The sequence below is a fragment of the Scyliorhinus torazame genome, chromosome 7 (genome assembly GCF_047496885.1).
Source record: "Scyliorhinus torazame isolate Kashiwa2021f chromosome 7, sScyTor2.1, whole genome shotgun sequence".
Taxonomy (NCBI): domain Eukaryota; kingdom Metazoa; phylum Chordata; class Chondrichthyes; order Carcharhiniformes; family Scyliorhinidae; genus Scyliorhinus; species Scyliorhinus torazame.
The window spans coordinates 72,888,971-72,913,686 of record NC_092713.1 but is presented as its reverse complement, the minus strand read 5'-3'; the positions used below and the strand labels follow the sequence as shown (position 1 = coordinate 72,913,686).

General features: G+C 49.2%; 1 protein-coding gene across 2 annotated transcripts in view; it reads left to right on the top strand.

Annotated features, from left to right (window-relative positions):
• LOC140427288 (uncharacterized) overlaps positions 1-24,716 on the top strand; it is a 442,867-nt gene that overhangs the window by 267,228 nt on the left and 150,923 nt on the right. For both annotated transcript variants that reach the window (XM_072512862.1, XM_072512863.1), the window contains one exon: positions 12,505-12,585. In XM_072512862.1, the coding sequence (XP_072368963.1) occupies positions 12,505-12,585 (81 nt within the window). The remainder of the gene's footprint in view (positions 1-12,504; positions 12,586-24,716) is intronic.

Sequence of the window (24,716 nt, the reverse complement as noted above, 5' to 3'; positions counted from 1 at the left end):
TTTTGATTGAGCCAAGCAATTTTGTGCCTCTGCTGGCTGCAACTGGTGAATGCAGAAAGAATTGAATACTGACAGTCAGATTAATTTACCTTTAAACATAGCTTTATTATTTCTCTAAGACTTCACCAAGACTACAGCTATGTGTTTATTTAAACAGTACATAACTTTCAAGACTCACGTTTTGAATCAAGTATACTTCCCATTGGAGTGAGCTTGGCCAAGGACTGATGGGTTCCGAAAGTCGGGTCTGCACATATGATTGTTGATCCAGGTTATTGTTGGTTACGTCTCAGTGGTACCGTATTTTATACAATTTATGTAAAACAATCCTGAAAGCTTCAGACTTCATTTGAGCTTATCCTCCGCATCATTGACCTATTTTTCCATCATGCCTTATAATTTACCATCATGCCATTCGGCTCAATGTTGGCAAGTGTCCCACTCAGCACGCCCTCCTGTTGATACACTGAATTGAACGAAGTGGATGACAAAGAACCTGAGCTAGCCCCATCAGGCAGACATCAAAGGTTCAAGCTGTGTTCCAACTAATTATCACTACTTAAAGCAATTACATTAATGTGTGTACATATATATAATTATTGGCATCTAATTTTCCCATCAATTGTTCTCATTTTTAGAAAAACAACTCCATCTCTAGTTTATTGTCCATTTTAACTTTCCAGCGCTTTAACATAATCATGATATCAGTTTGATACAATAAAATAGTAAACATGGCTATTATTACTAAATGCCATATAATTTGTTCCCATGGGTACAGCTGTATATTTGTTCCCCAATTCCAAATATCATCCTACCAACTTTAATTTCATTTCTATTGGTTTTGATTACACTTACTTCTTGAAACATTTTCTGATATGTCGTATGAGCATATTTAAGGCACTTTTTAATATTTCTTAAAGTTTCTGGCAACAATTGTATATTTGTCACATATTTTTCCCAATAATCTTAAATTCAGATTTAATTACTTCCGTGTCCTCAATTCACTTAATTTTGTTTATGAATATCAGCTAACTGAATTTTGCCAATTCTGGCTGTAACCTGGGGTTTTACACAAAATGGGTTTCTCAACAGGGCATATTCTAGTACCATACCAATATCTTCTCATGAGGTGGTAACGCAATATTCTCCTTTACCCACATGTGCAACTCTTGTGATCTCTGTTTTTAGGGTTCTAACTTCACGGGTACGTTATATTCTCATTTATCTTAAATCCACACTTGTCTTGTTGGGAGTGGTATATTGGATATGGACAGATTATAATTTTGCTGGTTTGCTGAGATTTGTCCAGCGTAGTTCCTACTAATGTTTTGTTCCGTTATCTAGGGGGATGTAACAAACATAATGGGCGGGATTCTCGTCGGTACGGCTACGGGATTTTCCGTCTCCGTTTCCCATTGTAGACAGCCCCACACCGTCGGAAAATCCCTGGGCTGCCGGCACAACAGAGAACCCCGACAGCAGAGAATCCAGCCCAATATAATTCTCACACTTATTCCAAATTCCTCTGGACTATGTTTGAAATTTCACATTTAACTGATCTTGTTGAATTCCCATAAATTCACAATTAAACTTTATATAAATTACCATAGATCAATACATAATCATAGATACACAACTTTCCGGGCGATTTAGAACAAATCCGCTGTCTGCTGAAATGGTTAATTTTCCTCCAGAACCTAAAGGTATGGAGAGTGGACGGAGGAAATTGGTACGCCATTATGCCCCTTTATGCAATTTAAAAACTTATTTTGTTATTATTCCTTCACTTTTGCTTGAATTTAACCATTTTTCCCTATTCTTTTCATAACTAATTTTAATTTCCAATTTTTGCTTCCTAATCAAGTTACAAGAGATATTTTTGGTGAAATGGATTTTTAAAAATTGACTCAATGTTTTTTTATAGCTTAAATGTTTTTGGAACACTCAAATTGGATTGCTGCCAAATTCGTCTTATCTTGTGTTTTGGATCTGACTTTCACAGTTTGAAATTTGTCCTGCTTGTTTTGTCTCAAACTCAAGCACAATCCTTTTGAATTTCAAACAGAACCTCACAGCATTTTAAATTAAATGAATTTTAGTTCCTTTTCCAAACTAATTCATTATTCACTTCTTCCAAATATCCCCTCAATTGCTCTATCATCCAATTTCCATGAATACTGCAAATAATTTGATTCTAATTCTGGTCTCAATCATTAGCTTTTATAATCTGGTTAATTGTTTTTTTTTCAGATATTTTGTTCAACATTTTTGTTCAATTTCCACTAATTAATTAAATCTGAATTTAAGATTATTGGGAAAACATACTTTTCACTTGCCTTATTAAAGCTCTGGATTTTTCATCCAGATTCTGTAAATTTAAAATTTTAACAGTCCTGTATCGTACATTTTATCTCTCTATCCCATCATTCCCTGCTTCTTGGCCAAACGATAAATTAGTCTGTCGGTTATATAGGGTTCGATATTTTGGCCGCGCCATTCACAAGATTGCCATGGAAGGGACGGGGACCATGTAAAGGTCCGTCTGTCAACGGGCGGACACGGCCGAAAAATCCCGACTATAATCTCATGATCTAGGTAGGACTTCAATTCGGGAGTCCTAACTTTGCAACATTCAAAATTACTGGTACCAATTCATGGTGTACGTCACCATACAGTGTATTTCCAATATTCCTCAAAATAGTACCATTTTCAGGTTCTGTTACACTGTCACAGTCTATTAATTTTTGTTGTTTCCCCATCGGACACTATTTCATGCTTTCATGAGTTCCAGAAATCATGACATAATTTTCATGGATGGTTATCTCTGTTCATGCTGTGGTTCCACCAGTCCATCTTTTCGTACCTATTATTGGGGTCAAGATTGTGTATGCTCTTATTTACAGTTTTGAACTTGCTAGCAAATCAGCCAAAATGTCTTCTTCACTCGGATCTTGTCGGATTCATCTTCTCCCCTTTCCCTTTTTTCTTGCTCAACCTGGGGGGATGGCTCCTTTGAGATTTTGCCTCTTGGCGCCTCTATAAGCCTGTGCCTGAGTAAAGTTGGCTGCAGCACCTGCAGATGCTCTATTCTCGACTAGGGGAGGAGCAGAAAGTGTAACTGCGTCTTCCTCACCCGCATGCAACAACACATGGTGCTGGTGATTGCCCTGGGGGTTGAATATCTGTCACTGGTTTACATGGTACCACCCGGTTTTACCATCGTCTAATAAAACTGTAAACCGAGGGCTTTGCTTTGTCTACCATAGAATGTGGTCCACTATGTTTAGGGGCAGTTTCTTGTTGGTGAATTTGGAGCACGACTTTATTCCCAATCTCATACTGCACAGGCTTTAACTTCTTATCAAAATTTGCTTTGCTACCCTTCTTTTTCTGTCCCACTTTAACTGCATTAGCCATAAGGGCAGCTTGAATATTATCCATCAATTGTTGTGCAGCCTTTTCGTGGCTAACAGCTTCAATTCTAGCTCTGACATATCCAATCCCAACAAAGGTTCCACCCCTTTCATGGGACATCTTGTTGTCAGGACGTGAGGAGTAAAACCTCTTGAAAATCGCTTATTGTCACAAGTAAGCTTCAAATGAAGTTACTGTGTGTGGTATTATAGGTATTACGGTACCTGATAGCCTAAAGCACCATTGGTGGAAACTGTATGCTTTCTATTGGTTAGAGTGTATGATAGCTCCGCCCCGATAGGCGGGGTATAAGAACCCGTGCCGCCCCAGCAGCCCTCATTCTGTACCTGAGCTGCTGGGGGAAACATCTAGTTTATTAAAGCCTTCAGTTGGACTACAACCTTGCTTTAGTGGTCATTGATCGTGCATCAATTTAATAATCTAGTTTTTTTAAGAAGAAAGGATGGAGCTCTGAATCAAGCCGGAGTGTCTGCAACTTAGCCCCCATGCGGCAAACTCAGCGGCAATCTTTAAGCACTGGCTGGCGTGCTTTAAAGGGTGTCTCGAGACGGCCAAAAACGCACCCCGAGACTTCCCCTATTCCCCCACAGGCCTGCGCTGCAAGGCGGCCTGGCAACCCCGAGGGGCCCCGCTGCTAATTTTGTGGGCAGGCCAAGCACCCCCGCCAGCGCAGCCCGTCCCGCGCATCCACCTGCAAGGGATGCGGCAAAAAGGGCCATTTCGTGGGGGTATGCCAGGCCCGGGCGGTTGCCGCGGTCTCCAGCAGTGAATGCGGACCGCAACCACAAACTTCTCTATGGGCCACGTGCGGACCCCGGGCGCCGCCATCTTGTTTTGCGGACACCACGTTGGAGGGATGGGCGCCGCCATTTTGTGCACCCCTAGCCATGTGCGACCATTGGGAGACACCATCTTGGATGAACCCCCAGGACCCCAGCTCGGCTGACCACACACCGCCCGAACAGAACTCTCAACTGCTGCGACTAGCCTTGGTGACTCTGGATCAATCTCGGCCTCGAACGCTCTCAACCTCTACGATGACCGTATTCATCAACGGGCACGGGACGTCCTGCCTAATCAACTCTGGGAGCACGGAGAGCTTCATACACCCCGACACGGTAAGGCGCTGTTCTCTCCTCATCTGCCTTATTAATCAAAAAATCTCCCTGGCCTCCGGTTCACACTCAGTGGAGATAAAGGGGTTTTGTGTAGCAAACCTCACAGTCCAGGGAAGGGAGTTCAAAAACTTCCGTCTCTACGTCCTTCCCCACCTCTGCGCGGCTACACTCCTGGGTTTAGACTTCCAGTCTAACCTTCAAAGTCTGACCTTCCAATTCGGCGGCCCTATACCCCCCATTACTGTCTGCAGCCTCGCGACCCTTAAGGCCTTCCCTGTTTGCGAACCTCACCCCGGATTGCAAACCCGTCGCCACCAGGAGCAGACACTACAGTGCCCAGGACTGGATCTTTATTAGGTCAGAGGTCCAAAGGCTACTGAGAGAAGGGGTCATTGAAGCCAGTAACAGCCCCTGGAGAGCTCAAGTAGTAGTGGTAAAGACCGGGGAGAAGCATAGGATGGGCATCGACTACAGTCAGACCATCAACAGGTTTACGCGGCTGGACGCGTACCCTCTCCCCCGCATATCCGACCTGGTAAACAGGATCGCGCATTATAAGGTCTTCTCCATGGTGCATCTCAAGTCCGCCTACCACCGGCTCCTCATCCGTACTAATGACTGCAAATACACTGCCTTTGAGGCAGATGGACGGCTCTATCACTTCTTAAGGGTTCCCTTTGGTGTTACCAACGGGGTCTCGGTCTTCCAGCGCGAGATGGGCCGAATGGTTGACCGGTACGGTTTACGGGCAACATTCCCGTATCTCGATAATGTCACCATCTGCGGCAACGACCAGCAGGACCACGACACCAACCTCCGAAAATGTCTCCAGACCGCTAAAATCCTTAACCTTACATACAACAAGGATAAATGCGTGTTTAGCACCGACCGTCTAGCCATTCTCGGCTATGTAGTGCGAAATGCAGTTATTGACCCCGACCCTGAATGCATGCGCCCCCTTATGGAGTTCCCCCTGCCTCACTGCTCCAAGGCCCTGAAACGCTGCCTAGGGTTTTTTTAGCTACTACGCTCAGTGGGGCCCCAACTACGCGGACAAGGCCCATCCCCTGATCCAATCCACAGTTTTTCCCCTGTCGATAGAGGCCCACCAGGCCTTCAGCAACATCAAAGCAGACATTGCAAAGGCCACGATGCACGCCACATTCTGGCGTCTGTTCGGGGAGGCTGGTACGGGAATTGAACCGTGCTACTGGCTTGCCTTGGTCTGCTTTCAAAGCCAGCGATTTAGCCCTGTGCTAAACCAGCCCCTGGTTCTTGAGCTGGGTACTGTATTCTGTGCTATGGAGTCCCCGTTTAGCAAACACCTCCTGTACCAGCAGATCGGCTGTTTTGTTTGCCATGTTCGTCCCAGCAGGGAATGCTTCACTCCACTACTAAAGGTACCAATGATGACCAGAATGTATTTGTAACCCCCCTTACATGCAAGCAAGCTGCCCACATAGTCTATTTGTAAATTTGTCCACAGCTCATTCACCTGCCTGGTGTGTCTAAGCTCTCCTTTCTCAGCATTGTGATCTGGATTATTTTGGGCACAAGCCAGACAATTTTCCACATAATGCTTTACGTCTCCATCTACTTCGGGCCACCAACATAAACCTTTAATTCTTTCTGTGGTTGTATTCACACCTTGGGGTCGCTGGTCATCATGACATTGATAAATTACATAATATCCATCCTTAAGGACGCTACCGACCTTTGTCTCTATTTTAGCTCTATATTTGTTATAAGATGCTGGAAACACCCAAGCCCTGATCTGCTCCAAATCATCAGCTGCCTGCTGTGCCTCAACAAAAACATTTAGGGTTGGAGCCAGCTGCGGTCCCAGCCGCGCAGTCTTGGCTTCCTTGGCCCAGGCCTTGGCGCCCAGAGCTTTCCACCTGTTTGCTTTGACACAAATGCCCCCTTGGGGTCGTTCATTGTCAAGTCCTGACATTCATGCTGTTTCCCCCTCATAACTGGGATTGTCAGAGAGAAAGACAGGTGTTCTGAATTTCTTATCTGTAGTGTCATAGCACTGGAACATTAGTGCCCACAGGCGGTTCGCAAAGGAAGTGTGATGCTCCCCTTTCCTTTTCTGCACTTACACAAACCTTCTGCAGTTCCTCTCTACTGTATCCCACAGCCATTAGTATGGCCGTTTTCATTTTCTCAATCCCCTCCTGGGGTCTGGTAAGGCTGAGCAAACAGCCGAACCTGAGCACATAAACATGAGTTTCCTCTCCTCATCTGCATTTAAACTCTGAAGGAACCCCCATTGATGGATTTAATTAAAGAACTCGTGAGCACCCGCAAATGGTTCATATACTGGGATCTATTTTGATATTTCTGCTTACTGAGCAACTATATATGGTGTGTCATACTCCATGCCCCCGGTCTATGTTGTAATGAGAATAGGTTGCGGAGCGGTAGGGCTGGTGCTCGAATGTTCAAGCCAATGAGGAGGATGGTCAGGCCTTTCGACTTCCTCCCGATCGGCGTATGTTTGCTCAACTTCGTCCAATACGCTATAATGTACCTCACCTCCCCCCATATTCTTTAATTCTCCAGCTCCAAAGGTGTACATCAGATCCTTCTGATGTATTTATCTATGTCATGCTGACACTTGTGGGTAGTGGTTTGATATTGAAAGGCTTGTTCGTTTGATGCAACACTTTTTTGTTTGTTTACTCGTAAATTAACAAATCTCCTATTCAACCTTTTAATTTCTTTCTGGGCTGAGCTTCGTTCACTAACAACTCACCCCTTTTCCTGATGAGCTTTCTTAGTTTAAGTTTGGAATTGGCTCACATGTGCAGAATTCACTTGATTCTTCTGAGCCTCTGAGTGAATCTGATTTTGCAGCTTTCCACTGTTGTTTTGAATTTTCTATCTCAATTTCTTTGTTGTGTCTCAAAATTGCTTTCTCCATTTCTTTATCACTTAATTCTTGCATGCAACTAATTATAGCTATAGCTGTTTCATATTTCGACGCTTGGTTTCCTGACTCTGATTGGGCTTCTTCCCACTATCTTTGTCCGATGAATCGCAGACCCGTTCATTTTTTCTCAAAACTATCTATCCATTTGGACCGTTGACAGTTTAGGTACTCCCTGAGTGCCTTTTTCCATTCTGGCCGAGATCCAGCCATTTATCAGTTCAGTTAATCAACACTGTAAGTGACCATTTTTGGGGCCCATATATAGAGAGGAAGAGAAGAGAGTGTCTCTCTTTAATCCTTTTGAACTACTTTCCAGAGAGCATTATCACTAACTTCCCATCCAATCTCTCCTCGCCTACGCACTTTAGGTTTGCTGAACACTCCTCAATGCTGATTATTGGAGCTTGCTTTTGCTATTAACCATTAGTCACTTTAATCTTTTAACTCTTAACAGTTCTGTCTGCAACGTCTGTAGTTTGAACATGCTCCCAGAACTAATCGGCTACCCAGCTCTTTATCTTGTGCTCTCTTCACCCACTTACAAGTGGTTAGCACTGTTGCTTCACAGCACCAGGGTCCCAGGTTCAATTCCAGGCTTGGGTCACTGTCTGTGCGGAGTCTGCACGTTCTCCTTATGTCTGCGTGGGTTTCCTGACACAAGTCCCCAAAAATGTACTGTTAGGTGAATTGGATATTCTGAATTCTTCCTCTGTGTACCCGATCAGGGGCCAGAATGTGGCGACTAGGGACATTTCACAGTAACTTCATTGCAGTGTTAATGTGAACCTATTTGTGACAATAAAGATTATTAAAAAATATAATCCTGGCTATTAAGTGGGGCTGCTGCACTCTTAATTCAAGCTCAGCCTGGGTGGTTGAGATGTTTGACTAAGAACCGGATCACCAATCACCTCTGAAGTTAGACATGTCCCATATGGGTCATCATGGGGCAGCATGGTAGAACAGTGGGTAGCACTCCAGGGTCCCAGGTTCGATTCCTCCTTGGGTCAATGTCGATGTGGAGTCTGCACGTCTCTCCGTATCTGCGTGGGTTTCCTCCGGGTGCTCCGTTTCCTCCCACAAGTCCCGAAACATGTGCTGTTAGGTAATTTGGACATTCTGAATTCTCCCTCTGTGTACCCGAACGGGTGCCGGAATGTGGCGACTAGGGGCTTTTCACAGTAACTTCATTGCAGTGTTATTGTAAGCCTACTTGCGACAATAAAGCTTATTATTATTATGTTGTGCCGCAACTGACGAATGCAGACAGAATTGAATACTCACCCGTCAGGTTGATTTGCCTTTAAACATAGCTTTATTATTTCTCTAAGACTTCGCCAAGACTACAGCTCTGTGTTTATTTAAACAGTTACATAACTTTTAAGACTCACGGCTTGAATCAAGTATACTTTCCATTGGAGAGAGCTTGGCAGGTTCACTCTGAGGGACTGATGAACTTTGTAAGTCAGGTCTGTACATACGACAATTGGTCCCAGGTTATCGTTAGTCAAATCTTGGTGGTACCGTATTTTATACGGTTTATGTTAAAAAATCCTTCAAGCTTCAGATATCATTCAAACTTATCCTTCACGTTGCATAAACAAGGACATTATACTAGATGCCATTCGGGCCTGTCTTCTGTGGTCAGACAACAAAGGTGTTATCAGTGATGTTATTATCCCTGGTTCTCATGAAATCCATTTTGCAAAGAACTGCAGTATTCTTAGTAAGAAGTCTTACAACACCAGATTAAAGTCCAACAGGTTTGTTTTGAATCACTAGCTTTCGGAGCATTGCTCCTTCTTCAGGTGAATCACAGCAGTGCTCCGAAAGCTAGTGATTCGAACAAACCTGTTGGACTTTAACCTGGTGTTGTAAGACTTCTTACTGTGATCACCCCAGCCCAACGCCAGCATCTCCACATCATTGCAGTTTTCTTGTTAGCTTCTTTAAAGTTAATCATCGACCTTGTTTCCCTTCATCCCTGACGATTTACCATCATACTTTTCGCCTCACTGTTGGCAAGTGGCCCACTAAGCAGCAACATGCAAACATGATGTATCCACTTCATCTGAATGATTGTAACATTGGCCTGCTTAACTCCAACACTCTGTCCTCCATACTGTCTGCTGCTTTTTCCACAACAGGAAGCCCAACATCATTGTTTGCCATTCATGTGGTGCAGTCAGCCTGGTCTTCTTAAAGTCAGGCTGTATGTTAAAGGGAAGATGTAAAACAAATTTACAAAGTGAACACCAGCGCAGAGAGAAAATTCCATGGTGATGGATGCTGTACTAAGTGCATTAGTGGTGAAGGAGGACAGTGTGAGAGGCATTTTGGGTCCACAAGGGCCAGGAGAACTTCAAGGATTATCCTCAGAAGGGAGTGGAAACAACTCTAATATTGTTCAATGCACCACATCCTATCTCTCACCCAGGAGCACTCCTTGGAACTCAAGGTTCATGTCTAACATCCAAATACTCCAACTCACCCTACTTGCCGCACCCCTACCCAAGATTTCCAGTGCAGCTACAACACTGGCATCTACCCAATACTGTGGAAAATTGTTCAGGTATGTCCTGAATACAAAAAGCAGGGCAGATCCAACCTGTTGCATTACCATTGCATCAGTCTACTGTCAATCATCAGTAAAGTAATTGATGGGGTAAAAGTGCTGTCGAGAGGTCTACCGCATCACTTAGGTTCTGCAAGGGTCACTCAGCTTCTGACCTCATTACAGCCTTGATTCAAACATGGACAAAAGATCTGAACTTGTGAGGTGAGAGTGACAGGCCTTGCCATAAAGGCAGCCTTTGACTGAGGGCGGCATTAAGAGCAACAGCAAAACTGTAGTCAATGGGGTGGGGGGGGGGGGGATACTAAAGCAGTCCTTGTCCACATTTCGCAAGATCTGGACAATACCCTGACTTGGACTGACAAGTGGCAAGTAACATTTGTGCCACACAAGTGTCAGATAGGGCAGCACGGTAGCACAGTGGTTAGCACCATGGCTTCACAGTGCCAGGGTCCCAGGTTCAATTCTTGGCTGGGTCACTGTGCAGAGTCTGCACGCTCTCCCCGTGTCTGCGTGGGTTTCCACCGGATGCTCCAGTTTCCTCCCACTGGTCCCGAAAAACATGCTGTTAGGTAATTTGGGCATTCTGAATTCTCCTTCTGTGTACCCGAACAGGCGCCGGAATGTGGCGACGAGGGATTTTTCACAATAACTTGATTGCAATGTAAGCCTACTTGTGACAATAAAGATTATTATAAATAATGACCATTTCCAACAAGAGAGGATCTAACCAACATCCCTTGACATTTGGTGACATTACAATCACTGAATCCCCCACTATCAACATCCTGGGGGTTACCATAGACTAGAAATTGAACTGGATAAACCATAAGTTCTGTGACTATCAGTGCAGTTTGGAGGCTAGGAATCTTATGATGAGAAACTCAGCTCCTGACTTCTCAAAGCATGTCTACCATCTACAAGGTACAGGGCAGAAGTGTGATGGAATACTCTTCACCTACCTGGATGAATCCCAACAACACTCAAGAAGCTCAGCACTATGCAGGACAAAGCAGCCCACTTGATAGGCCCCCACCCACAAACATTCTCACTCTCCACCAACAACACACAGTGGCAGCAGTGTGTACCACCTGCAAGATGCACTGCAGGAACTCACCAAGCCTCCTTCGACAACACCTTCCAAATCCATGACTGCCAACATCTAGAAGGACAGGAGCATCAGACATATGGGAATCCCGTCCCTTGAAAGCTCACCTCCAAGCCACACACCCAGCCTGACCTGGAAATCTTTCACCATTTTATCACTGCTACTGGGTCAAAATTCTGGAACTCCCTGCTTAACAGCACTATGGGAATGCCTACCGTGGTTCAAGGTGGCAGCTCACCACCACCTTCTCAAAGGCAGTTCGGGACAAGCAATAAATGCTGGCCTAGCCAGCAACACCATGTGGTAGTCTTTGTAGAGGTATTACGGTACCTGGTAATGCTGGAACACCATTGGCAGATTTTGTATGTTTCCTATCGGTCAAGCTGTATGGTAGCTCCGCCCTACAAGGCAGGGTATAAGAGCCCGTGCCACCCCAGCAGCCTTCTTTCTGTACCTGAGCTGCTGGGGGAAACATCTAGCTTATTAAAGCCTTCAGTTGGACTACAACCTCACTTCAGTGGTCATTGATCGTGCATCACACCACATACCATTAATGAAGAAAACAGTACACCTACCAATGCTGTCAAACTCACACCCACTTCTCATTGAATCACTACAGTGCAGAAAGAGGCCATTCAGACCATCAAATCTGCACCAATACTCTCTGAAAGCATACACTACCTAGGCCCATCCCCTGCCCTATCCCTGTAATCCCATCTAACATTTTTTGACACTAAAAGGCAATTTAGCGTGGCCAATCCACCTAACCTGCACATCTTTGGGACTGTGTGAGGAAACCCCTCAAGCTTCTCTCGCGTGCAGATTTATATATGCCGTTTAATACGAAGGATTCCCACTGTTTGGGCGGGCTCTGAAAGAGCAACCTATCGAAGCCCACTCCCCCACTCTATCCCTATAACCCCACCTATCCTGCCGATCTTTGGACACCAAGGGGCAATTTAGCCTGGTCAATCCACCTAACCTGCACTTTGGACTGTGGGGGGAAACTGGAGCACCCAGAGGAAACCCAAACAGACACGGGGAGAAATTGCAAAATCCATACAAATTGTCACTCAAGGCCGGAATTCCATCCAGGTCCCTGGTGATGTGAGGCAGCAGTGCTAAGCACTGTGCCGGCCAATCTGTACCCAAAGATCTAAGTATTAACAAACAAAAATTCCAAATTCTAAAACCTTGGGCATTTACTTTAACTGAAAATTGTTAGAACATTGATGTGAAAGAATGCAGATATTTTGTTTAATACAGAGAAAAAGTATACCATGTATGTAATCATATTTTCTATCCAGCTAATAAAACCAATCTCTTATAGAAAAAGAGAAGATACCAAATATGATAGAACAATGTGAAAGTAAATGTTCATCAGATGCCATCAACCGCTCTCCATGTACAGGTACTCATTTACCTATCTGCATACTCCCCTACCCATGTACTCCTATCCATTCATAATTTACACTTTTGAAAATAGGACCACTTTGCTTTCAGTTTCCGATTTTTAATAATACTCTAATAGATGTGCATTTGTATGTGATGCACATCCCACATCATAAAGCAGTGAAACAGTGACATATGAACATTTTTGATAACATGTATGATTATAGTTTGCGCAGTAACAGTGCATAATCACAGTTGAATTCATATAATATTAATTTGCCCATTGATACAATTTGCATAATGTTGGACAGGCAGCCTGTTCTGGCTGTGCTTGATGTGTTTGTACATATCTTGAATTTACACAGTATAGATGTATAATGTTAGAATTAATTATGTTACACATGTGTGCAGCCCTAATAAACAACTCATTCGGTAATGTTATATAGTATTTCAACCTGTTTAACAGACACAGATTAACCTAACCAGATTGTTTACTCACAATTACTCCATCTTATAATAAGGAATATTTATGAAGGAGAGGCTGTTACCTTACTGTATTTTTGTGCCATAATAATAATTATTTTTATGAAAATTGAATTACTTAAAAAAACAAAGCACATCAGCGGGATTCTCCAAACCCCTGCCGGGTCGGAGAATCCGCGGGAGGGGGGGGGGCGACGTGAATCACGCCCCGCCACCCCGACGCCGGCTGCCGTATTCACCGGCGCCGTTTTTCGGGCGGGGGCGGGGTTCACGCCACGCCTGTCGGGGGCCACTGGCAGTGGCTCCCGTGGCAATTCTCCGGGCCCCGATGGGCCGAGCAGCTGTCCGATTTTGGATAGCTCTGCCGGCGTGAATCACTCAACTCACGTACCGGCGGGACCTGGCAGGTAAGTCGGCTGGTGCGGTCCTCGGGGAGGGGGGGGCGTGGGGGGATCCAACACCGGGGGGGGCCCCACGGTGGTCTGGCCCGCGATCGGGAACCACTGATCTGCGGGCGGGCCTGTGCCATGGGGGCAGTCCTTCCTTCCGTGCCGGCCCCTGTAGGGCTCCGTCATGGCCGGCGCGGAGAAGAGAACTTCCCGCGCATGCACCAAAACACGTCGGCAGTTCCGCACATGCGCAAAATCACGCCGGCCCTTTGGCGCATGCGCAAACTCACGCAGTCCCTTCGGCGCCGGTTGGAGTGGTGCCAACGCCTCCGGCATCCACCTAGCCCCCGGAAGTGCGGAGTGGTTGGCGCTGGTTCTCCCGCCAGCGTGGGGACTTAGTCCTCAGAAGGCAGAATCCCGGCCCACATATCTGAATTTGAGCTAAGTATGAAGTTATCACTGCCCAAGCATACCAGATTAGAGACTGAACTGGCACAACAATATAGTGCTACCAGGCACGATGAGCAAAGTCTACAAAGAACAACAGATTCTGTCTTGACCTTGGTAAGAATGTGGCATGAGTTTGGACAGCTGCACAGTTTGGAAGTTGGACATTGGAGAAAGTCCGAAATAGTTCAAGGCAGTAGGTGACAATGAGTTCAAGACTTCTTTGCCACACTTGCTATCCCTGGGGCGAAGTGTTAAAATTATGTAGGGCTGTAATTCTTTTATGGTCCAATGAAGTAAACAGTCTGGAGGTTTTAGAAAGAAGGCTTTGCTGTTACTTCACTTTCATATAGCAGGTTTCTCACGTTCCACTCCAGTGAAGGTGCAGTATGAAAGCCGTGTGGGGTCCCACGGTCCAGTTCCTCAGGTAGGAAGGTCAAGGCAAGCCCAAATCTCTGCCTATTGGTGTTTCTTAGGCAGGGTCTTGTTCTTTCACTGGTCTAGATGTTTCTTTCCTCCACTCCAAAAATCCATAGCATCCCTACAGTGCAAAAGGAGTCGGCTCATCGAGTCTACACCAATCCTCTGAAAGTGCACCCTATCCCCTGCACATCTCTGGACACTAAGAGGCAATTTTTAGCACAGCCAATCTACCTAACCTGCACATCTTTGGGCAGTGGGAGGAAACCAGAGCACCCGGAGAAAACCCACAGAGACAGAACATACAGACTCAATAATGAGTCACCCAAAGCCGGAATTGAACGCGGCGCTTCTGGTGCTGTAAGACAGCAGTGCTAACCACTGTGCTGCTATGCCTTATTAAATCTTCTTATCAATTACTTAAGCTAGGATTTCTGTGTCCTGTCCACTGCTGGGTTCTTCTGAACCCACCAAAAATCAGTGGTCTTTTGGCTGGTCCACCACATGCCCACAGCGGGTCCCATCAAGGTGGGGGTGGAAAATCCTATCCTAGTTTCTGTCATGTGACTATTGTCCTAACAAATAGGTTCGGATGATAATGGAGTATGTTTATCGCCTGTGAAAAATAGGGCTCTTCACACCCATTCTCTGTATTTCAACTAAAGAGTCAGTCTGCAAAACCATTTTTTTTCAAACATGTTTGAGAAGTGCAACCATTAATTACAGAAAGGGTGAGTGATGTGATGTGAACCTGGGAGCGGTTGCGTTTTTGCGAGCTCTGGTTCAACTCATTTTTTCATTTTCATTTTATCCTGGTGCACATCTCATATCTGCTTTCTCTTGGGTTATCTGGCTTGAACTGTGTCCCTGGAGGTTCCTGATTGGTGTTTTGCAAGAAGAGCCAAGATAAATAGTAAAAATCCTCATTTGTTTGTGATGGTCGGAGTGGGCTGGCGTTGTTGCTGTTGCATACTCTTGCTTTGGTGGTGCTGTGTGTGCTGGATGATGGCCGCCATTGAAAATATTGTCTTGGGTGAAGATCTCGGTTCTGCAATGCAGGTTGCCAGAGCTCACTTGGAGGAATTGCGGGGTACCTTTGGGAGAGCAGTAAAAGCGTATGAGAGAGCTCTTGCACTCGAAAGAGCCCTTTTCCTGGTGAGGTTCTGCCTTTATGCTGTTGAGACCCTACTGCATGCTGTGTCCTTTATCCTGGCGGGTCCAAGGGGTAGGGGCCAGCCAAGGTATGTTCTTGGTTGAGTCCATGGCAAGAGGTGGGAGGCAAGTTCCCAAATGAGTTTGAAAATTGGCTGCCATGTTTTGGCAATCTTGATTTTAAAGCTGGGGATATTAGATTCCATGAAGATCAATAATTCTGTTTTTGGAGGCCAGGAGTCAGTTCTTGCGTTTAGTCCATGGCGAGAGGTGGGAGGCACATTCCCAAATGAGTTTGAAAATTGGCTGCCATGTTTTGGTAATCTTGATTTTGAGGCTGGGGGCATTAGATTACATGGAGATCAATAATTCTGCTTTTGGAGGCCAGGAGTCAGTCGGATCCACCGATCGCTGGTCCTATATCGTCCTATTCTTGATATTGGTCGTTGAGGGTTTGGAGGTGGCCGAGCTGGTTGAGTCATTCCCCCCAATTTAGCGTGGCCAATTCACCTACCCTGCACATCTTTTTGGGTTGTGGGGGTGAGATCTGCGCAGACATGGGGATAATGTACATGCTCCACATGGACAGTGACCCAGGGCCGGGATCAAACCCACTTCCTTGGCACCGTGAGACAGCAGTGCAATTTACCCTATAATTCTTTCACAATGCTGGACGTTACTCCTTTGTGATTATTTTTTTAAATAAATTTAGAGTACCCAATTATTATTTTTTTCCAATTAAGGGGCAATTTAGCGTGGCCAATCCATCTAACCTGCACATCTTTAGATTGTGGGGGTGAAACCCATGCAAACAAGGGGAAAATGTGCAAACTCCCCCTTGTGATTATTTAATATTTTGTGTTGTCTTTTCTCCTGCAAGTGATTGAAAGATGTGAGCGTGAGGGTGGGTGTTGTAGATTATCCTGCTCTCGCAAAATCATGTTGAGTCAATTATGTGAAATGTGACATGTGCACAGTTTTACTCCTTTTTTGTTAATATGTCTTATAATCCATGTGGATGTAGGAGGGAAGTGTCCTGTTTTTATCAACCGCTATTTATCTACAAGAAGGAGAAGCGGAGCTGGAGCGGGGTGAAGGGTGGTTAGTTGGGGTTGGTAGGGATAGTTCAGTCCTGACTGAGACTGAGGATAGCCCATCAGATAGAGCTAATCCATGTCATTATTTTCTCTCTTTGTTTTGAGATATTTGAAATAAAGAACCCATGCCTTTATCCTTTGATGGCCTGGACAGATTTTGGATCCTGGAGGGGACTGGGTCTCTTCTGATTCCTGATTTTGAGCCTTCTTTCGTGTGTGTCTCTCTGTGATTCTCTTTTGGGCTTTTAGAACAAGAAGATGTAATAATGGCACAAGCTGAAATGAGATTGGTTAATTGTGGTTGGGTTGTTGAGAGGGATCGCTCTTGGTGTCCTTTGCGAAGACCGTTATTCTGAGCCATTTCGGGTGTCTCTTTCCTGGGGTGGCTTCTTTCTTTATCACTTCATCCGGGCGAGCAGGGTGCTGTTTCTAATCCTGGTCTGGCCCATTGATCTGGAGAAGGTTGCCCTGGTTATACCGAGGAGAAGAGAATCAGCGCTCCCTCCCAGGACACCCAATTGTTGGGTGTCTGGACGATTCATCTTCTTCTCGGGTTGGAGTGATCATCCTTTTCTTCTTAGCATTAGTAGGGATGGTGCATTGCCCTGGATGATGCGGGAGAGGTATGGGTTCGACTGCGGGGCAGGTTTTGGGGTGTGCTGGAGGCCCTGAGTGTATAGTTTCCTGTATGTTGGAATGGGCTGGGCTGGACTAGGCTAGGTCTGGCACTTTGGCTAATATTTTGTTGCCTGTGGGGGTTTGGGGTGCCCCCCTTCAAGGTTGCTTATTGGGGGCATCTTGGGCGGTTAGGTTTTGTTTATTAGTGCACGAGAGCCTAAGGATGAACCACGTTCTATGCTTGGTAGATATCCTGGTGTTCCCCTGTGAGTGGGACGCCTCTATGGCATCCATTTGGCCATTTTTAAATGGTACCCTGATATCTAGACCCCCCCACCATGGCTTTGGGGCACCAACGCCCAACTCACCGTTAAGGGGGTAATTGAGCCCCCATACCCCACCACATAAGGGCAGGGCCCGATCCCCGGTACAGGCATGATGCCATCTGGGCACCTTGACACTGCCAAGTTGCCTGGGTGGCACTGCCATAGTTCCTGCCAACCAGTGCCAAGGTACCTGGGTGGCATCTGGTTGCCAGGCTACCACCCTGCCAAGAGGCCGACTACCCAGGGGCCCCTGATGGTCTGGGAGGCTCCCCCCTCCGCAAGTGCCGGTATGTCTAGTCTACAGTTGTGGAAACCAGTGCTAAAGGGTGTCCACTCAGGGTCTCTGAGGCGAGGCCATTTAATCCCTGGTTCTGGAACCCCCAAATAAGGAAGCATCTTTCCTGCGTCTTCCTTGTCGAGCCTTGTAAGGTTTTGCATATTTCAATGAGATCAGGGGCGTCATTCTCCGATCCCCCGCCGGGTCGGAGAATGGCCATTGGCCGCCGTGAATCCCGCCCCCGCCGAAGTCTCCGGTACCGGAGATTGGGCGGGGGCGGGAATCGGGCCGCGCCGGTTGGCGGGACCCCCCGCTCAATTCTCCGGCCCGGATGGGCCAAAGTCCCGCCCAGAAATTGCCTGTCCCGCCGGCGTAAATCAAACCTGGTATTTACCGGCGGGACCAGGCGGCGTGGGCGGGCTCTGGGGTCCTGGGGGGGGGGGGGGGGGTGGCGCGGGGCGATCTGACCCCGGGGGGTGCCCCCACGGTGGCCTGGCCCGCGATCGGGGCCCACCGACCCGCGGGCGGGCCTGTGCCGTGGGGGCACTCTTTCCCTTCCGCCTCCACCACGGCCTCCACCATGGCGGAGGCGGAAGAGACTCTCCCCACTGCGCATGCGCGGGAAACTTTCAGCGGCCGCTGACGCTCGCGCGCATGCGCCGCATTTCCGCGCCAGCTGGCGGGGCAACAAACGCCATTTCCGCCAGCTGGCGGGGCGGAAATCCCTCCGGCGTCGGCCTAGCCCCTCAATGTTGGGGCTAGGCCGCCAAAGATGTGGAGCATTCCGCACCTTTGGGCCGGCACGATGCCCGTCTGATTGGCGCCGTTTTTGCCGCCAGTTGGCCGACATCGCGCCGTTGGGGGAGAATTTTGCCCCTTATTCTTCTAATCTCTGGAGAATGCAGACCAGTCTGTTCAATCTCTCCTCCGAAGATATCCCTCCCCATAGGCATTTGATAAAGTGTCACCTCAAAGGTTATTGCAGAAATTAAAAACTTGTGGTATAAGGGGATAACATATTGGTCCGCTAAGGTGGCACAGTGCTTTGCACTGCTGCCTCCCGGTGCCAGGGACCCGGATTCAATTCTGGTCTCGGGCGACTGTGTGGAATTTGGACATTCTCCTCATGTCTGTGTGGGTTTCCTCCGGGTGCTCCAGTTTCTTCCCACAGTCCAAGATGTGCAGGTTAGGTGGATTGGCCATGATAAAATTGCCCCTTAGTGTCCAAAAGGTAAGGTGAAATTATGGGGATATGGAGGGGGAATAAGGTTAGGGTGGTGCAGACCCGATGGGTTGAATGGCCTCCTGCTGCTCTGTTGGGATTCTATGATTCTATACTGGCATGGATTGAAGATCGTGAAACGCGATTGTTTGGCGAATCGCAGCAGGTGCCAAATTGACGCCAAACCGCAATTCTCCAACACCTCGACAGCAGCATCAATACGTTCCAGAAAGCATGCACAGTGAACACAGTTAGCATATCATGAGTGGGCCTGACCTGGTATTCTCGGGGGCTTCCGCGGTTCTCCGCCTCAGATAGGCCGCATTCCCGATGGCGCGTTCACATGTGCTTTTAAAAATCGTGAAACCGCATCATGGCTGATGAGGGAGAGAGAGAGAGGAGGTAGGAGGTAGAAGAGAGAGAGAGACGCGACCGTGGACACTGGCTGGGCTGGCTGGTGCCCTCCAGGGCCGGGGAAGGGAGGGTGATGGGGTAACAGGTCAAGTGGCTGAGGTGACCTCCCACGGGACTGGGGCAGTGGTCAGGCACGGACTGCCATTGCCGTGGCCGTCTTGCTGTGCACCCCACTGACCTCCCGCCAGTGCCCTTGGTTCTGCAGAGTGCCACCAGCTGTATGGGTGGCCGCACCACCACATCCCACCTTCCGCCACATCCCGCTCCCCCACCCGGCTGCCATCCGCCGGAGGCCTCTCCCAGGACAAAGTCCACAGTAGCCCCCACAGGGGCCATGCAGCACACCGAGGGTAGTGCCAGCTGACGGTGCCCCTGGCATCAGGGATTGGCGGCAGGGCCAGGGGTCCCCACGGTGCCGTGCCAGATACTGACAGGGCCTGGGGTGAGGTGTGGGGGGGGGGGGACACTGGGGCAGAGCCCGCGGTTCTAACTGGCGCCATCATGTAGCCAGGAGGACCTGGTTGGGCACGGGGGTGTGCACCATGCTAACATGTCGGCCTTTCACCCCCTTGATGCACGATCAATTACACAAAGACGAGAGTTTAATGCAACTGAGGCTTTATTACACTAAGATGTGTGGCCTCCTACAGCAGCTGATGAAATGGCTGCTGTATGGGGAGCACACATATTTATACTCCGCCTATTGGGCGGAGCCAGCAGGCAGGGAACTACCCCTGTACCTGTAGTACAGGGCCTTACCACAAATCACCTAATATATACATCAGTGGTGACTACCAGATTCACCCCCTGTGAAAATTGAGTCCGGCGGGGGTGGTGGAGAACTATATACAAGTACATGTTTTAACTACAGAGAAAAAATGGAGTCCCGTCCAAGTTACAGGTTCAGTCGGTCCGGAGCCTTGATCTGCCGTTGGGAGCGCCGCAGTGGTGGCGGCGATTCCGGTGTCGGTCTGGTCCTCGGTGACTCTGGGAGCGTGCCGAAACCGTCGTCATCCTCGGGCGTGGGCAGGGAGAGGACGGATTTTCCTGGGGGAGGGGCTGTGGTGGGGTGTGCCAGGGAAGGGGAGGGTGGCGCTGGGTCAGAGGGGAGGGTGTGTGTGGAACCAGCTGGTGCCAGGTCCCTGAGGGAGACAGTATCTTGGCGGCCCTCGGGGTATGCTCCGTAGGCGTACTGCGGGTTGGCGTGGGGTAGCTGTACCCTTCCAACCAACGGGTCCGCCTTGTGGAGTCATACGTGCTTACGGAGGAGTACGAGTCCTGGACCTGCAAGCCAAGTCGGGAGCGACACCCCAGAGGTGGACTGCCTGGGGAAGGCAAAGAGACGTTTGTGGGGTGTGTCATTAGTCGCAATGCATAGGAGCGACCGAATGGAGTGCAGTGCGTCGAGGAGGGCCTCCTGCCAGCGGGAGGCCGGGAGATTTTGGACTGTAGGGCCAGCTGGACAGCCCTCGAGACCATCCCATTCTCACTCTCCATCTGCCCGTTTCCCCGGGGGCTATAGCTGGTCGTCCTGCTCGAGGTGATACCCTTGTTGAGCAGGAACTGGCGCAGCTCATCGCTCATGAATGAGGATCCCCTGTCGCTGTGGACGTAGGCGGGGAAGCCGAACAGAGCGAAGATGGTGTTGAGGGCGTTGATGATGGTGGCAGACGTCATATCAGGGCATGGGATGGCGAAGGGGAATCTGGAGTACTCATCGACCACACTGAGAAAGTATGTGTTACGGTCGGTGGAGGGCAGGGGCCCTTTGAAGCCCACGCTGAGGCTTTCAAAGGGGCTGGAGGCCTTCACCAGGTGCGCATGCTCTGGCTGGTAGAAGTGTGGTTTGCACTCCGCACAGACCTGGCAGTCCCTGGTGATTGCCCTGACTTCCTCGACGGAGTAGGGCAGATTGTGGGCCTTGATGAAGTGGTACAAACGTGTGACTCTCGGGTGACAAAAGTTGTCGTGCAGTGTCCGGAGTCGGTTCACCTGTGCGCTGGCACATGTACCTCTGGATAGGGCATCGGGGGGCTCGTTGAGCTTTCCGGGGCGATACAAATCTCGTAGTTGTAGGTGGAGAGCTCGATCCTCTACCTCAAGATTTTATCATTTTTGATCTTGCCCCGCTGTGTGTTGTTAAACATGAAAGCTACCAACCATTGGTCACTGAGGAGAGTGAATCTCCTGCCGGCCAGGTAATGCCTCCAATGCCGCACAGCTTCAACGATGGCTTGAGCCTCTTTTTCGACGGAGGAGTGCCGAATTTTGGAGGCATGAAGGGTTTGTGAAAGGAATGCCACGGGCCTGCCTGCCTGGTTGAGGGTGGCTGCCAGAGCGACGTCTGATGCATCGCTCTCGACTTGGAAGGGGAGCGTCTCGTCGACTGCGTGTATCACGGCCTTGGCGATGTCGGCCTTAATACGGTTGAAAGCCTGGTGAGGCTCAGCCGTTAGGGGAAAAAGAGTGGATTGGATGAGTGGGCGGGCCTTGTCCGCATAATTTGGGACCCACTGGGCGTAGTAAGAAAAGAACCCCAGGCAACGTTTGAGGGCCTTGCGGCAGTGGTGGAGAGGGAGTTTCATGAGGGGGCGCATGAGGTCGGGATTGGGCCCTAGAACACATCGCCGAGGATGGCTAAGCGGTTTGTGCTGAACACACACTTCTCCTTGTTGAAAGTGAGGTTGAGGAGAGTGGCGGTGCGGAGAAATTTGGCAAGGTTGGCGTCATGGTCCTGATGATCGTGGCCGCAAATGGTGACATTGTCAAGGCACGGAAAAGTGGCCCTGCAGCCCCTACCGGTCGACCATTCGGTCCATTTCCCATTGGAAAACCGAGATCCCGTTGGTGAAGCCAAAAGGAACCCTGAGAAAGTGGTAAGGGCGGCCATCTGCCTCAAAGGCAGTGTATGAGCAGTCCGTCTTACAGATGGGGAGCTGGTGGTAGGTGGATTTAAGGTCCACAGTTGAGATGACCCGGTACTGTAAAATCTAATTGACCATATCAGATATGTGTGGGGGGGGGTACGCGTCGAGCTGCGTGTACCTATTGATGGTCTGGCTGTAGTCCACGACTATTCTGTGTTTCTCCCCAGTTTTCACTACTACCACTTGGGCTCTCCAAGGGGCTGTTGCTGGCCTCGATGATGCCTTCCCGAAGCAGTCGCTGGACTTCGGACCTGATGACGACGGGTTTGCAATCTGGGGTTAAGTTTGCAAATAGCGAAGGTGGGTCGACCTTTAGTGTCGCGAGGTCGCAAACAGTAAGGGGTGGTAGGGGCCCGCCGAATTTCAATGTTAGGCTCTTGAGGTTACACTGGAAGTCCAGGCCGAGTAGTAAGGCAGCGCAGAGGTTGGGGAGGACATAGAGGCGGAAGCCGGTGAGCTCCACACCCTGGACAGTGAGAGTGGCTATGCAGTACCCCCGGATCGCCACGGAGTGGGATCCGGAGGCCAGGGAGATTCTCTGATTGGCGGGGTGCACCGCGAGGGAGCAACGCCTTACCGTATCGGGATGAATGAAGCTCTCGGTGCTCCCGGAGTCCAGCAAGCAGGAGATCTCGTGCCCATCGATATTCACGTTTGTAGAGGCGGTTGCTAGGTTGTGTGGGCGAGACTGGTCAATCGTGACCGAGGCGAGACGCGGCTGATCGTCGATGGTGGCAGATGATGGGGTGCCCAGGGGGCATGGGCCCTGGTAAGATGGCGGCACCCACGGGCCGCACGTGCCATGGGGGAGACAAGATGGCGGCACTTGATGTTCCTGGGGAGGACAAGATGGCGGCGCCCACGGGCCGCACGTGGTGGGGGTTGAACCAGATGGCGGATCCCACGGGCCACACGTGGTCCGAGGAGGGGAAGATGGTGGCGCCTACTGGCCGTGCGTGGTCCGAGGAGGGGAAGATAGCGGCGCCTACTGGCCGCGCGTGGTCCGAGGAGGGGAAGATGGCGGCGCCTACTGGCCGCGCGTGGTCCGAGGCGGGGAAGATGGCGATGCCCACCGGCCGTACGGGGGGGGGGGGGGGGGCGACAGAACAATAGCGGCGACTGAACGGGCCTGGCACACCGTCACGAAGTGGCCCTTCTTGCCACAGGCCTTGCAAAGGGTGCTCCGGGCCGGGCAGCATTGCCGGGGGTGGTTTGGCTGCCCACAGAAGTAACATCTGGGGCCCCCGGAGGTGGTTGGCTGCCGCGCGGCACAGGCGTGGGGTTTGCTGAGTGGGGTCCCCGATGGGACGGCTGTCTGCAGAGTCCACGATGTGTAGGAGGGGTGGGCCGCGCGGCCGGGGTTGTAGGCCTGGATGTTGCGCGAGGCGACCGTAAGCGAGAGCGCAAGCTTTTTGGTTGCCGCGAGGTCGAACGTGGCCCCTTCTAAAAGGCGTTGGCGGATGTAAGCTGACCCTATCCCCGTAACAAAAGCGTCCCTCATAAGCAAGTTTGAGTGTTCCGTGGTCGTGATGGCCTGACAGTCACAGTCTCTGACTAGGGGAATTAGAACATGCCAGAAGTCTCCCGACTGACTCACCAGGGAGTTGCTTGCGCGTGGAGAGGATGTGTCTGGCGTAAAGCATATTAGTCCGCTGAGCGTAGTTTTCTTTCAGTAGTGCCATGGCTTTGTCGTAGTTCGGCGTGTCCTGGATAAGCGGAAAGACGTTGGAGCTCAGCCGCGTGTAGAGGATCTGAATCTTCTGAGTTTCCGGAATTGGGTCTGGTGCAGACCTGATATAAGCTTTGAAACAAGCTAGCCAATGTTCAAAGTCCTTTTTGGCGTTGCCTGATTGCGGATCCAGCTGCAGGCGATCCGGCTTGATGCGGAGGTCCATCTTCTGAAAACTTTAGTGTAATAAATTGATGCGCAATCAATTACACAAAGACGAGAGTTGAATGCAACTGAGGCTTTATTACACTAAGCTGTGTGGGGAGCACCCATATTTATACTCCGCCTACTGGGCGGAGCCAGCAGGCAGGGAACTACCCCCATACCTGTAGTATAGGGCCTTACCACAAATCACCTAATATATACTACCACACCCCTGCAGACAATGGATATTGGAATTCAACCTGTAATGGTGGCCTTCCTGCTAGTCGCCGCAGCCCTGGGGATGCACTGTGGCTGTATGAGCTGGAGCTGCTCGAGGAGGAGGAAGCCGCAGCAGTGGAGTGTGCAGCAGTGGAGTGTGCAGCAGCGGAGTATACTGCAGCAGAGTGTGTTGCAGAGGGACAGGTTGCAGCCACCCAGGATGGAGAGCATGCCGCCCAACAGGCCAAGGAGGAGGAGGTTCCAAGGAGGCGCAACATGAGGCCTT